Genomic DNA, 16,975 nt, shown 5'->3' on the forward strand with positions numbered 1-16,975 from the left:
TATTATGTTGATACTAAGTATAGAAGATGAAAAGAAAATTATAGAGCAATCTCACTTATAAACATAAATATAAAAAAGCCTATTAGCAAATTTAGTTCAGGGTCTATCTGTCTGTGTGTTTATCTATCTGTCACTGCCCATCCATGCATACATTTATCCACGGTTTACCCCAGATATGGAAGCATAGTTCAAGGCCAGAAAATATATTAATTTATTTCAGGTAACATTGATATGATTAAATAATAGATATAAAATTTGAAAAGGTCAGAATTGTGGTGACCTTTAGGGCAGGAGGGCAAGGCAGTGAGGTCAAAACACAGTCTATGTTAGGCTTTGATAGTACTTAGGTTAGTTAATTAATTATTTTATTCAAATTGGAAACCTTTGGAAAACATCAGTATTATATAAAGTTTGTTAGTCATGTACATGTTTGTCATGATTTCTGTGTATATTTTCTAACAATTCTGTGGATGCTTATAATGCATAATAATATCAAAAAAAATGGTAGACTATTTTTAAAGTGGAGTAGAACTAAAAGGCAGAACTGTACAAGTCTTAAAAGAATGTGGCAGGAGTGAGGTTGAAAAAGGAAATTTTTAGAAGTAATATTATGTATTAGGAATGTTAATTGCCTATTATTTATTGGTATCCTAGTAAAGATATAAAAATTTTTAAAAATATTTTTGCGTATCCTTCTGCGCTTTCTTCTGAATATGAGACTATACTGAACTTGGCTCCAGTAACAAGTATTTCTTCAAATATCTGATTGCTGTTTTGCATTCTGGCCCATACTGGATGTAATAATCATCCTTCTCCTCCTCGTATCGCCCATCCCTCTTATTGGCTGGAAGACTTATCCTTTAAGTCTTAAATCCAAGATGTTCTCTTTTTTTTCATGCACTTGTCAGATTCTTAGAAATCTGGGCTATTATCGTGCTTTGTAATTTCTAATCCAAAGTGGATGCCTAATAAATATTTGTTCAACTAATGGACAACTTAATAAATTAATGAGCAGTCTTTCTAAAAAAATGTATTGAGGTAAGACTTATGTTCTATAAAAGTCATCCTTTTAAAATGTTGAATTCAGTGATTCCTAGCATGTTTGGGGTTGGACAGATACTACCTCAATCTAATTTTAGAACATTTTCATTGCCCCCCAAAACTAGTACTAATTAGCGATTATTAACCATTTTACCCCACTCCGCAAATCTGCTTTCTGTCTCTGTGGATTTGCCTATTCTGAACATTTCATATAAATGGAATCATACAAAATCTGGTCCTTTGTGACCAGCTTCTTTCCCTTAGCATATTGTTTTCAACGTCATTCATGTGGCATGTCTCAGTATTTTATTCCTTTTTATTGCTGAGTAATCTAATTTTGAATGGATATACTTAGGTTGGTAAAAAAGTAATCATGGTTTGTGGCAAAAACTGTGATTACTTTTGCACCAACCTAATACGTTTTCCTTATTATTTAGTTGATGGACATTTAAGTTGTTTACAAGCCTATTTTGAACAATGCTGCTAAGAACATCCATGTACAAGTCTGTGTGTGTATATGTGTGTCATTTCTCTTTGGGAGATATCTTGGAGTGGAATTGCTGGGCCACATGGTAACTCTATGTCAAACTTGTTGAGGATCTGCCAAACTTTTTCCAAAGTAGTTGTGCCATTTTTATCATGCCCCCCAACAAAGCATGAGGGTTTCCATTTCGGTGAATCCTCCACAGCACTGCGATGGTCTTTTTCACTGCAGCCATTCTAGTGGATGTGAAGTGGTATCTTATTATGGTTTTGCATTGCATTTTCCTAATGACTAATGATATTTAGCATCCTTTCATGTGCATATTGACCAGTCATACAACTTTGGAAAAATATCTATTCAGATTGTTCTTACTATTGAGTCATAAGAGTTTTCATACATTCTGGAGATAATTTTTATTAGATACATGGTTTGATAAAAAGTTTCTCTGAGTCTATGGGTTGTCTTTATCCTTTCTTGATTCGTCTTTTCAAGCACAAAAGTTTTTAATATTGATGAAATCCTATGTAAAATTTTTCAAAAATTACTCATGCTTTTGATATCATATCTGAGAATCATTATATAGCCCCAAATTACAAACATATACACCTATGTTGTCTTCTTAGAGTTCTTTTGTTTTAGCTCTTATATTTAGGACTATGATCAATTTTCAGGGTTTTTTGTTTTTGTTTGTTTGTTTTTTTGCATGTTGAAAGATGGGGTCTATCTAAATACATTCTTTTGTAACCACTTCTCCTAGTGCCATTTGTTGGAAATACTGTTCTTTCCAGAATGTGCAATATTGAATGTTTTTCTAATCATATGTCTTTTTTCTATTGATTTGTTTTAAATTGGGATTCTATGTTTTGGTTTTCAGGTTGCTTATCAAGTGTCCCACAAATGAAAAAAATTTCTACATCTTATGAGGAAAGACGAAAGCAAGCTACTGCTATTGTTTTACTTGGAGTAATAGGAGCTGAATTTGGTGCTGAAATTGAACCTCCTAAGCTATTGACCAGACCTCGAAGCTCTAGCCAAATTCCTGAGGGATTTGGGTTGACTAGTGGTGGATCCAACTACTCGCTGGCCAGACATACTTGTAAGTTTTAAAATTTCTAAAGCTGATTGTTGCTTATTAATACATATTATTTGTCAGCAAAATCTCATAATATTGGATATATCCTTAATTTTAACCCATTTAGATTGCTTGCATAAAGTTAGAAAGCAGTACAGTCTGTCACATTTCCCATTAGTTACAGTAACCTGAACTCCTTTTTAAAAGTTAAAACTTAGTCTTTTAAATGCTTTTTTCAAAATACACATTTCTGACCTTTGTGTTTTTGCATTGTCGGTCCAGATTTTAGCCAAAATTTATGAAAGCTAGCTTCAAGTTAAAACTTCTAAAATAATTTCTGGAAAACTATGCAGTTTGTTTGAATGTGGTGTGAAAAGTCAGGTGTGGGGTAGAACACCAATCTTTTTTTTTTGAAAAGAAATTATATTTATTCTCCTTTCAATAAATAAATGCTCAATACATATTTGTTAAATTAATGGACATATTAATAAATTAGTATGTATATGTAATACATATAAATAATGTGTTTATTGAAAAGAGCTTACATGATGAATTATGAAATACCCCTGTAATTTCAAAAATATTCCAGTAACAGTTTTAAAATGACTACAGACTATAACAATCAAAAAGGGCTATGTCTTTCTACTGTCTTTGCTTCTATGCTTGGTATGTTAATAATGGATAAGGGTGCTTTAAAATAAGCTGTGTTAGTACTGGGTGTCAGAACTCCTTTCAGTAAGGTCAAAGTGGCATGTGGCACCATATGGCAAAATTATTTCTAATAAATTGTGTTCTCTTGAAGAACAAATACAGTCCTACTGACTACATCACAAAATATTCTTGTGGAACAAAATGCAATAGATCCTTTTGCTTTTTGGCCTTTAAGTAAGAGAAAAAGATGCATGTTACTTTGTTATTTATGACAGCAGTGAACTTCACTGGACCGTTGCCACACACTCTTTCTGTAAAACTCATGGCCATCTTAGTGAGTTTTATTATAAAAGCCCTTCAGTAGACTCAGCTGCCCCTCCTATCACTTTTTTTGAAAGACTTCCTTCAACAAATATTTATTGGTGATAATCTCTTGATCTCAATTTGAGAATCAGAGTAATAACATTTAAATTTAAACAATACCACCACCAAGCACAATAAAGCAACTATTTTGAGCACTATTTTTTTTTTTTTAGCTCTTTCCATGCATTAACTCACTTCATCCTGGTAATAACCCTGTAAAGTGGATCACTGTTATCTCCATTTTTTGCATAACGCTGGCAGGGCATAAAGAGATTTCATTACTTTGTTAACCTGGCAAAGATCATACCTTTGGGATAGGAGTTTTGTTTCCAACTAGTCTCCTGTTCCAGGGCTCATGCTTTTGACCATTATGCAAACTGCTGCTGTTCAGTGGCTCACAGTTGGAAAGGGCGTAATGACTAATGTGTACTGTAACTTTACAATTTATTTATCTTATTTTTTGAGACGGTGTCTCTCTTGTCGCCCAGGCTGGAGTGCAGTGGAGCAATCTTGGTTCACTGCAACCTCCACCTCCTTGGCTTAAGCGATTCTCCTGCCGCAGCCTCCCAAGTAGCCGGGATTACAGGCGTAGGCCACCACGACTGGTTAATTTTTGTATTTTTTGTAGAGACGGGGTTTCCCCATGTTGGCCAGGCTGGTCTCAAACTCCTAAACAAAAATGATCCACCTGCCTTGGCCTCCCAAAGTGCTGGGATTACAGGTGTGAGCCACTGCACCAAGCTGTAACTTTACAATTTTAAAACCCTTTCTTTCCTATCTTTCCTCTCATTTGATCTTCAAAATAAGCTTGAGATTTCTTCAAAATGATTCAGCCAAAAAGTAGTAAGACCTAAACTTGAACTCAAATGTCTTGAGACCTGAAAACCGTTTCCCTTCTCCACCTGGGCACATCACTCTCCCTCTACTGCCAATAACTGCATGCTTACTGGCCCCTACCTCCCACTCAGGCTTACTTATCTTTGCTCAAGTTCTTCAAGATCCCCGGTATCTATTCCTAAAACCCTACTCAAATCTCACCATTTCTACAAAGACCTCTTTAATTAGTCTAGCTTCTCTGTCACTTCAGATAGCCCAGAACTTAACATAAATAGTTTCTTATTTAGAAGCTTGGCATTAGAATATTAGAGGTTAATAAAACTTTGACATGATTTGGTATAGCGCCTTTCAAATTTTTTTTGCTCAATATCTCCCTAAGAGTGTCAAGAAATATCTAATCCTCAGCATATTTTATGTTGACAGCTATTTAATTGCAAAATATATTTTCACAGTATCTTGAGGAGATTGTGAATATTGATGTTTAAAAATAAAACTTATGGCTTTTTCTAATATAGTCATTAGGACATTTAACTGTTTCATCTCCATCATCATCAGTTTTTAATAAATACCTGAACAAATTTTCCATTAAAAGTCAGAAATCTTAAATCCTTGATTATTTGCTTTGGCTTTGAAGTGGAAATTTCTACCCCTCACAGTTGTAGGGAAGGAGATCATTAGCAAATTTAGCATCCAGAAATCAATTCCATTAAACTACCTAGGTCTTAAAACTATTTCTGCTTTTAAAACTATCTATTTCTTGAAAGCTTTAAGATACTCCCATTTGAAGAGGGTTACTGAAATATAACTATTTGTGCTTTTAAAACTATCCCTTGAAAGTTGTTGCTGTTAAGAAATTACAACAAAACATGTTAGACTTAAGCAGTAAACCCCCTACTTAAGTCTAACATGTTTTGTGTAATTTCTCAACAGCATCCTCTTGTATTTGATATTTTCCTGCAAGGAAAGTAAAAATAAATGCTGTTTCCTTTAGAATTTTTCCAATGCTTAGTACCAATATCTGTATATAAATGTGGGGACGTGGTGAATCAACGAACTGCTAGTTGGTTGCATTCAGGCACGGGGCTGGATGCTGGGTAGTTTACCTCTCATTATCCTACTTCCGTGAAAGAGTACTGTTGTCATCACTTTTCTAACCGTAGTTTATCTTTAAACAAAATTCTATTGTTTGTGAATTAGCTTCTATATGACTTCTCTTTTAATTGTAATAAATTTATTTTTTAATTTTTTAAAAATATATGTATGTTTTATTGCACTTTAGGTTCTGGGGTACATGTGCAGAACATGCATGATTGTTTCATAGGTACATACATGGCAATCTGGTTTGCTGCTGCCATCTCCTTGGCACCTATATCTGGCATTTCTCCCCATGTTATCCCTCCCCAACTCCCCACCCCCCACTGTCCCTCCCCTATTCCTCCCAACAGACACCAGTGTGTAGTGCTCCCCTCCTTGTGTCCATGTGTTCTCATTGTTCAACACCCACCTATGAGTGAGAACATGCGGTATTTCATTTTCTGTTCTTGTCAGTTTGCTGAGAATGATGTTCTCCAGGTTCATCCATGTTCCTACAAGGGATGCAAACTCATAATTTTTGATTGCTGCATAATATTCCATGGTGTATATGTGCCACATTTTCCTTGTCCAGTCTATCATCAATGGGCATTTGGGTTGGTTCCAGGCCTTTGCTATTGTAAACAGTGCTGCAATGAACATATGTGTACATGTGTCTTTATAATAGAATGATTTATAATCCTTTGGATATATACCCATCAATGGAATGGGTCAAATGGAATTTCAATTTCTAGATCCTTGAGGAATCACCGCACTGTCTTCCACAATGGCTGAACTAATTTACACTCCCACCAACAGTGTAAAAGTGTTCCTATTTCTCCACATCCTCTCCAGCATCTGTTGTCTCCAGATTTTTTAATGATCACCATTCTAACTGGCATGAGATGGTATCTCGTGTGGTTTTGATTTGCATTTCTCTAATGACCAGTGAGGATGAGCATTTTTTCATGTTGGCCTCATATATGTCTTCTTTTGAAAAGTGTCTGTTCATGTCCTTCGCCCACTTTTGAATGGGTTTGTTTGTGTTTTTTTTGTTGTAAATCTGTTTTAGTTCTTTGTAGATTCTGGGTATTAGATGCATAGATTGCAAAAATTTTTTCCCATTCTGTTGGTTGCCATTTCACTCTAATCTTGAAACAAATCCTTGAAATACACCAAAATAAAACCTCCTGAAACCATAAATTTCACAGGACCTACAAAACAAAAATACAATAAATTTTTTTAAAAAAACAAGGTATTCAGGCAACAAGTAGCATAATGAATAGGACAATACTTCATATCTCAATACTAATGTTGAATGTAAATGGCCTAAATGCTCCACTTAAAAGATACAGAATGACAGAATGGATAAGAATTAACAAACCATAATGGACAGCATTAACCAACCAGGTATCTGCTGTCTTCAAGAGACTCACCTAACACATAATGACTCATATAAACTTAAGGTAAAGGAATAGAAAAAGATATTCCATGCAAATGGACCCCAAAAATGAGCAGGAGTAGCTATCCTTAGACAAAATAAATTTTAAAGCAAAAGCAGGAAGACAAAGAGGGACGTTATATAATGGTAAAAGGACTTGTCCAACAGGAAAATACCCCAATTTTAAATCTATATACACCTAACACTGGAGCTTCCAAATTTATAGAACAATTGCTACTAGAACTAAGCAATGAAATAGCTACACAATAATGGGGACTTCTGTAGTCCACTAACTACAATAATTTTATATGAAAATTGTTACTATTATCATTAGAAAAAAAGGAAAGAGGGGAAAAGAGGGATTTGAAAAGCTGTGGCAGTGTAGAAACAGATTTTTCAAAGAAGTCTTGGGAATCGAAGGGCCTTAGTACTGATCATTTGGATTGTTAAAAGAGAGTAAGTTGAACTATATGTAAAGGGATTCTGGAGTGTATTTCTGGCATGAGCTCAACCTGGGCTGAACGGCACTATGGGGAGGGACTTTTATAGTTTCTCGTCACCTTTCCCAGTGAAGAGAAATGAAATTTATGCAACCATTTTAAATATTTAATTGCTTTAGAACCTGGCTTTTGTTTGAGCATTTTGGGTGAAGGACTAGCTATGGGAAGGGAAAGCTGCAATGCTTCTTAGTAAATTCTATGGAAGTTTGTAGCAGGCAAGGAATTCTATATCAGAATGAATGATATAGTACCTAGTAGAACCAATTTAAAATGTGTAGAATGTCCTTAATATTTTTTTCCTTTCTTGTTCTTAGCCTATTTTAACAATTATGAAAGTGTTTTATACTCATGGATTTGCTTTTTACTTTTATCCCATTAACCTATTTTTTGGTTTTTTTTGCTCAGAGGTCTTAAGTTCCTTGATGGTAAATTTGCCTGCCACAGGGATTTTCAAGACCTTTCTTATTTGAATTGGGATGTTTTAATTAAATTTAGATTTGTCAATTTAAATCATGCTCTCCTTTGAAAACAGTCAGATGTCTCAGTGATCCTGTGTCTTACTTTCATGCACTCTTTTTGATCAGGCATGTGTAATATTAACCTATTATAATGTTAACCTGCTGGAAGCTGCTATATGTATTGCCATGTTTGTTTATATGGCATTTAGAATGCATTGCTACCATTAAATATTTACTCTTTATGGCATCCTATTGAATGAGATAATAATTATCCTCATTTTGAGATAAAGCCATTAAGATACAATATTTAATGAACTTTAATTGCTAATGTAGTTAGAGGCATAGATAGTGAGTTCTAACCTTCCTCCTAAAGCATTCTGTGAAAACTCATAATGTAGTGAAATCTCAGCTGTCCACATTGATGGGGGAAAGAACACTGATGCATAATTCAAAAGTCATACTTAGTTTGGTAACATACCTTGTACTTTTGTGAACATAGATGAATCTTTTGTGGGAATTACATTTTACATATATTGAAATCACATATTAAAGACAAAGCTGAAGGACTCTGAAGATTAATGAGAAGCCTAGACTAGGCCAGTGTTATGTTGTACCCCTGGGTAAGCTATGTATCCCTCTGGGTTGCAGTATTCTCTTGCATAAAATAAAAGGCAGGAACTATTCTGACTTTAAAGCTTCTTTTGGTCCAAATAGTCTTCTGCTGCTGAAGTGAAATACAAAGCATCCCAGGAAATCCACCTGCTTCATCACCTTCCCATTTTTTCTCCCCATACCGGGATGGCTGCTGTCTTGTTTTATATCGGCACACTTTAGTAGAAAGCCTTCTGCATTTTTATTCCAACCCACAAATGAGGCATTATTAGAATGTTTTAAGGTATTATTTATGACATTACCTTATAGGTCTTTTGGTTTGTTTTCTGATTGGGTCTCTTCTGCTCATTTTATAATTGTGGAATTATGCTGGCGCATCTGTAGTAAATTCCATTTTGCTCTCTCGTTAGCTTTTTGACTTTGGGCAAGTGTCATAAGTCATTTCCCGAGGCAGCAGACTCTGAGGCAGATTTGTGTGCAGGGGTATTCTTAGGATCAATATCTATCTTTAGGGGAGTGAAACAGTATTAGGCAGAGGGGAAGTTGAACTGTGTTTTAGTTGCATAGAAGGCCTCAGTTGATCTTGGGGAACTCTGGAGCTCGGATGACCCTTCAGACTTGTCCCGAATTAGGGATCAGGGCTCAACTTTAATATCCCTTTGTCAGTCAGTCATTGGATTGGGGAAGGGTTGGGAGGCCTAGGAAGGGGGCGTAACTTTGGATAAGGCAGCTTTCCTTATCCTAGGGCAAAGCCCGCAGAGGGACTCCCCTTAGACTTGTCAGCCACAAATATCCCCAAGAACTGAGGAGAGGGAGGACTTAAGTCCTGGTTGGGAGGAGATGGGCAGCCTCGCTGGCTTCCTCTGCAGCATGCTGACTTGCATGTGTCCCAGTTCTCTTTCTATTTTAACAAATGGAGAGAGAGAGAAATACCATTTATTTAACACCTTTTTAATTCCAACTTCATACATATCTCTTGTTACCTTGCAAGACACATTTTGTCCAACACTTAGCACAATGTAAGGCACGTTAATAATAGCTGGTCATTGGGCCGGGTGCGGTGGATCAAGCCTGTAATCCCAGCACTTTGGGAGGCCGAGGTGGGTGGATCACGAGGTCGAGAGATCGAGACCAACCTGGTCAACATGGTGAAACCCCATCTCTACTAAAATACAAAAACTTAGCTGGGCATGGTGACGCGTGCCTGTAATCCCGGCTACTCAGGAGGCTGAGGCAGGAGAATTGCCTGAACCCAGGAGGCGGAGGTTGCGGTGAGCCGAGATCGCGCCATTGCACTCCAGCCTGGGTAACAAGAGCGAAACTCTGTCTCAAAAAAAAAAATAATAATAATAATAGCTGGTCATTGACCATTACTCTTTGCCTGACATTTTGCTCTGCACTTTACATGTACGATCTTATTTACTCTTTTAGTCCTATCAAATAAGTACCATTTCTATTCTCATTTATCAGATGAAGAAAATGAAGCTTTGCTTAGTACCACCAAATATATTTACTAAAGATTTATAAAATTGGATTAAACTTTCTTTGTGTAGGCAATAAATTGAGGGCATAGATAAAAAATTTTTTAAAAGATTACGTGGCTAAAAAGTACCAAGCCTGGACTTGAACACCTGTGTTCCAACTCTAAACCAGTATATTTTCACCATTTCACATGTTTTTTGTGTGTTATTAAGAAGATTCAGAACTGCTGCTACAGAGAAGAGAGGGAATGCCAGCAAGTACCAGGTCACCTGTGAATATGGACATCTATTGAAGCTTTCATTTAGAAATGTGCTGTTGCTGTGGATGTGCATAGACATTAAAAATTCACATCTCTGCGTTTTGGGAATGGCTTTCTCTTTGGTGTGAGATACATTAGAGGCAATTAATTTTTCCCACAGTGAATCTTTAGAAGCACTGTAATGCTGGCCAAGGTACATGATCTACCTGCCATTACATGGAAAATGCTACATTTGTGACATTTGTGGGGTTTTTTTCCCCTAGGGAAAGGATCCACAGATTCCATTAGGTTCTCAAAAGAAGGTTATTAAATAAAAATGGATAAGAACTACTGCAAGAGTTTGTAGAAATAATTGCTTACCTGTTATTTTGATTTTTAAAAATAATATGGAATTACAAATTAGTTCAGCCAGAATTGCAATTAGTAACAAAACTAGTGGTAGTTGCAAGTTACGTCGAAAGTAGCAACAACGACAAGCCGTTTGCAAGGATAAGCAATGGCAAAATAACAGATATTTGTACTATTCACAAACAGTTATCAGGTCGTGCTGCTGAACTGCCTCTGTGGCCATAGAGATCGCATTTCTGTTTGCTTTCCTTTGTGTTTCCAACCTGGCCATCCTAGCACTTAGAATGAATCTGGCCTTCCTGTCTGGCTCCTTACTCTCTTCTCTGTCTTGTTCGTTCTCAGTGTACTCACTCAGCATCCCATGTTCCTCTCACTTGTATTTTTATCTTTGAAAATCATCCTGGTTGCAGATGTCACTGGACTTACATCACCATTACATCTGTGTTTAGACAGTGACTCTTCACTCTAGCTATGTACTCAAATCACGTGCAGAGTGTTTTTAAAATGTGGGTATCTGAGCATTTAGATTGGCTTCCTGTTCAGAACTCCAGGGATGGAATTCAGGCATCTGTATTCTTTTTAAAGCTTCATATGTAATTTTGATGTGTAGCCAGAGTAGGAAACCCAGTAGAATATAGGATCTTGTATAATTATTTTAAATTGAGTATTTTATGGTAACTCTGGTCATGAAGCTACGTTAATGCACAAACTGTACCTTTTAAAAATATTTTCAAATGGAAGAGATAACAGGAACTAATCAGAGTGAATAAATGACATTGTACTACTCTCAGAAGTAATTCTTTAGGTAGGTCAGCCTTTTTATTGTGATTTTGTTATTTGAGAACCAGAGCTTGGTTTTGAATCTTGTATCACCACATCACAGCTGTGTGGCTTTGAATACTTTGTGGCTCAGCTTCCTTAACTAAGAAACAGGAATAATATATAAGAGTAGCACCTACCTCATAGAGTTATTGTGAGGATTGAATAAATCAATGCATGAAAAAAGTGCCAACATATAAATAGTTATAAATGTCAGGTTTTGTTGTTGTTGTTAGATTTGTTTGTAGAAGAGTAAGGAAAGGAAATAGCTCTTTTAAAATCTGTATATATTTTTTAGATCTTCATAAGAACCTTATGAGGCAGATAGTATTATCACCATTTGGTACGTAGTGAACTGATATTCTTAAAAATTAAGTAACTTCCTTAAAGTTACCTGTCTTATAAACAGTCTTAATCCAGATGCATTTTTTTTCCCCCAAAGCTCATGCTGTTCTTTTCTGTAACATATGCTGATTTTCACTGTTTGTGGTAAAGCACATTAATTCTCAGAGGGTTTGTGTAAAAATACACCTTTCTTTGGCCACATTATGATACACATTTTATATGTTTAAATGTAACACTAAATATTTTTGTTATTATTTGTATTTGGATGAATTTCTATATATTTATTACCTTGTATCTCATTTCAACCACATCAGCATACTAAGTTCAGATCAGGTGGAAGTTTTGACTACTCATTTTGCTTTTACTTGTAAATAATGTATGTTGTATAACAGCTTTATCATTTTTAACTGCAGTCTGACACTTACATTATAAACTCTGACTGTCTTGATGATGTAATCTCATCCTACATCTCCCAAAATAACTTTAATTTGCAAGCATTTTTTGTTAAGCCGCTAACAAGTAACTCACACAAGACTACTTCTAAGGCCATTTTCATCTAAAATTACAGACGTCTATGAACTTAGTGTGATGTATTATTATTTTAACTGTAGAGTGCTTGTACTTATTTTGACACTTGAACTTGCCTATCTTCCTTTAATTGTCCTATACCAGTTGTTCTGCTTTTATACATTCCAGTAGTCCATAGCGATGCTATGTGTTTGAAGCTGAGCATCTTTAAAATATTTTTCTGCTGTCTGTCCTTTATCTAATTCATTCTCCAAACATGTTCAGCTTTATATACTTGTGTTATGTTGAATATAATTGTGCTATAGGCCACAGACCAGCAAACCCTGACTGTATGTCAAACCTGAGCCCCTTTCCATTTTTTGCAAATAAAGTTTTGTTGGAACACAGCCATACCCATGTGTTTACATATTATTAATGGTTGTTTCATGCTATAACAGCAGGGTCCAGTAGTTGCTATAGACATTGTATGGACTGCAGAATTAGAAATATTTACTCTCTGGCTTTTTGCAAAAGGGAAAGGACAACAGAAAACTCACAACCCCTTGAAAAGTCTGTTAATGGTCCTTTCTTGCCATTGAATATACAAAAGGGCTTTGAGGTAACTTAGGTAAAGAAAATACTTCAGTAGCTAAATATAACATCTGTGGTCATAGCATTTAGGTAGTTTTAGTTTAGTGTAGATGAGATTATATCATTAAGACAGGGTGTATAATGCAAGTGTAGCTCACAGTTAAAAATGATAAATCTGTTATACAACATACAATATTTACAAGTAAAAGCAAAATGAGAACTATATCCTTATAGGAATGTAAGTACTGTGAAGGCTTTATCACAATTTTTTTGTCTAGAATGTGATGCAGCATGTTACAAGACTCTTTTTGCTAACTACCTAAAGCATATACTAGTTACTTTGATTCAAGTTTTCATTTTAGTTCAGTTTTCTTGATTCTTTGTCACTGGATTGCCTTTGTAGCCAGTTTAATATCAGGTCACATTGTTTGCTGGTGACTTTTTTTTTCCTGCATAGGACATTCTGGTTTCTAGTTTTTAAATAAACTTGGCCTATAGTTTTCTGAAAGTTCTGAAGAGTGATTCCTTCATATTTGCATGTCTTAATATATGAGTGCACCAGGGCCTCTGTAATGAAAGTATTTAAGTTTCTGTAAGTTCAAACAATTTTATGTCAAGAAAGGACCGTGAACATCTAATGTAATCCCTCTAAGAGCTGCAGAGCTTTTGATGGTTCTCTTAGAAAGCCTTTCAGTAAAAAGTATACCAAAGCATTTTGTGAACTTGTTTGTAGACCTCCTGCTATGTCCTTAGAAAACACAATTTCTAAGACTTTGTTGAATAGCAGGGAGCCCAAGTCTATTTTGTTTCTTTGCCCTTTGGCCCATGTGTCAAATGGTAAGTGCTCATGGACTTCTTGGTGCTACCCAATTCAAGTGGGCACTGCCAGACCCAAGTCCACTAGAGGACTTGAATGCTTGTGTGAAATCAATAAATGTAGATCTCTTTTCTTATGCCTTTGGTTTTTAAATTATATTCTTCGAAGCCCTGAGGTTAGGTGGAGATGGCTCAGTGGCTGCCTAGGCCCTTCGCACTACTTCAGCAACCGCAGAACTGATTTGCGTCTGTGTGTTTTAGAAGTTGGAATTTGGCATCACATTGTATGTGCCAAAAAAGGGCTAGATTCCTAGAAAATAGACAAAACTTTGAAAGCTAGATGTTATATATCCTTCAAAAACTCAATAATCAGAGTTCTTTGTTTTCCCATCTAAACCTATTCTACTTGTGGTCTTCCCTCTCTCAGTTGATGCTCATTCATTTTTTCCAGTCTCTTAGGTTCATCCCTAATTCCTCTATTTCTCTGACATAACACATCTATCAAATATATCTTATTGGGTCTATTTGAAAATATATCCCACAGTCAGCTACCTCTCACTGCCATTCCTGTTAGCACCGAGGTTGCCTACCTTTATTCTTACTGGCTTCCTGCAAAGCCCTCCTGCCTCATCCTCATTTTCCTTTCAGCATAATAGTCATGGTAGTGATTCTTTAAGAACCTAATGTGGATTAGGCAGGCACAGTGGCTTACACCTATAATCCCAGCACTTTGGTAGGCTGAGGCAGGTAGATCATGAGGTCAAGAGATTGAGACCATCCTGGCCAACATGATGAAACCCTGTCTCTACTAAAAATACAAAAATTAGCTGGGCGTGGTGGCGACTACCTGTAGTCCCAGCTACTCTGGAGGCTGAGGCAAGAGAATCGCTTGAACCCAGGAGGCAGAGGTTTCAGGGAGCCACAGTAGCACCACTGTACTCCAGCATGGCGACAGAGCAAGACTCTGTCTCAAAAAAAAAAAAAAAAAAAGAAGGTAATGTGGATATCACATCAATCTTTGGCTCAAAATTCTCAAATGGTCTAAAAGCCAGAGTCCTTCTGATCCCCTGAAAGGCACTACCTGAACTCACTTTTCTCCTATTGTGTGCTTTGCTTACTCCAGTGCCCTGGCTGTTTCTCAGGCATGCTAGGCGGACTTCTGCTGGGATGCTCTTTCTTTGAGATTCCTTCTTGGTTAACTCCTTCACTTCTTTCAAGCAGTTGCTCAGTTCTCAACTTCTCAATGAGACCTGTCAAGGTCACTCTATGTAATCCTGCAAACTATTGCCTTTCCTCCCACATATCCAATACCTTGTATATTGTTCTATACTTTCTTTTTTAAAGTATTTGTTGCCTTCCAACATGCTATATATAATTTACCTATTTATGATAGTTAAGCTCTACCAAGTCACTGAATCTTTGTCTATTTTATTGAGCAATGACTGAAGTATTGAGTGAAGACTAAAGTGGTTATACATAAAGCAGCCCTTGTACTATCTTACATTTTAACTGAAACTTTCTCTTTTTTGATGTAATCGTTGAGATGATTTTGCTAATCTTTTTGAAGGTACATTGTCTGTTAACCTGGACATTCATGGTATGATACATTGTCCGATATAAAAAGTATACAAGTAGTCAAAGGAAAAAATATATGATGATTTCAACAGAAGCAAAAAATTTTTAAAAAGACATTTTTAAAATTCAGAATCTTCTCCAGATAAGGACTCTTAATAAACAATGAGTAGAAAAAAATGCATTAGCATGATACAGAGTATTATTAAGCTGAAACTAAAAGCTATATCATCCTTAATTGGTTCACATTAGATATATTCTAACAAGTAGCATATTAATGGTATTATTTAGTATGGACATTTTAGCAAATATAGCAATATAAGAAACGAGTTACAAATATTGAACAGCTTGTAATGTGTATTTGGAAAACCAAGGATATCCAGGTGTCAATCAGCAGGCTGAATCAAAAATGAATAATTTTTCTATCTACTGGTGAACAAAGTGGAAAATGTAAAAAAATCATCATTTTTTGAAAGACCATTCTAACTAATAAAATGCTAAAAACCAGGAAGAAAAATATAGACAGCAAAATTTAAAATACTTAAACAAAACTTACAGGTAGGAATTTTGTCATAGGAGGAATGCAGATGACAATACAATTTGAACTTACCCAGTTATCAAAAGAATTAGAGGATAAGAAAAATTTGCTAGATACACTAGGATTTTAAAAAAATTTTTTAGGGTAAATAGATATTTGTGTAGTTAAAATAATAGATGCTCAAATTTAATGAATAAAATAGTAAAAAAAAATTTCAACAATTATGGCTACCAAATGAAATTGCATAGCTAAGATTACACTTAAATACATTTTCCTGTTGTGATTGTTACACATTGTATGACTGTATCAAAACATCACATGTACCCCTAAATATATGCATCTACCATGTACCCATAAAAATTAAAAATATAAAAAAGAGAAAAGAATTACAGAATATACTACCAAGGGAACTAAAATACTATTTGAGTAAATAAAATGGTTTGCATTTCTTGGGTGGGTGATTCCATATGGCATATATCTCAGTTACTCTCAAATTAAGATACAAATCATACACAATCACAATCAAAATCTCATCATCATTATTTTAACAACTGCAAAATTCTAAAACCAATATGCCAGAGATAAATGGAATATGTGATTTATTTTGTTTTATTCAATAAACACATATAGTGCTGATGATATACTGGCTACTATATTGGGCACTTTACAAATATTAACTCATATAATCCTCATTGTAACTTTTGAGGTAGGTAATAAAAAATTCAACTAGATAATATTATAAAACCTAAAATACCAAAGTATTAACCTAACAAAAAATATATAAGACTTATTAGAACAAAATTTAAAATCTTACTGAAAGAAATTTTGAAACACCTAAATCGAGAAATGTACATTTTTTGTGGCTTGGAGTAGTGGATATCATAAAGATGTCAATTTTCATAAACTTATTTATAGATTAATACCATTCCACACCAAATGCCAGTTTAATATTTGCTATTGAACTTGACATGCTGATTCTCAAATTTATATGAGAGAGCAATGGACTAAGAAAAGCTATGACACTCCTAAAGAAGATAAACAAGATGGACGGATTTCCCTTACTCTGTTCTGAATGTACAATAATTATTACATTGTTACCTTGGTTCAAGAGAGACGAGTAGACTCACCGAACAAAATAAGCAGCACAGATATCATTCATGCATGCTTA

At 35.3% G+C, this 16,975-nt stretch overlaps 1 protein-coding gene across 6 annotated transcripts in view; it reads left to right on the top strand.

Annotated features, from left to right (window-relative positions):
* WDR7 (WD repeat domain 7) overlaps positions 1-16,975 on the top strand; it is a 390,067-nt gene that overhangs the window by 244,392 nt on the left and 128,700 nt on the right. For all 6 annotated transcript variants that reach the window (XM_054244247.2, XM_078348222.1, XM_035271195.3 and 3 more), the window contains one exon: positions 2,400-2,621. In XM_054244247.2, the coding sequence (XP_054100222.2) occupies positions 2,400-2,621 (222 nt within the window). The remainder of the gene's footprint in view (positions 1-2,399; positions 2,622-16,975) is intronic.

The sequence above is a fragment of the Callithrix jacchus genome, chromosome 13, assembly GCF_049354715.1.
Source record: "Callithrix jacchus isolate 240 chromosome 13, calJac240_pri, whole genome shotgun sequence".
NCBI lineage: Eukaryota > Metazoa > Chordata > Mammalia > Primates > Cebidae > Callithrix > Callithrix jacchus.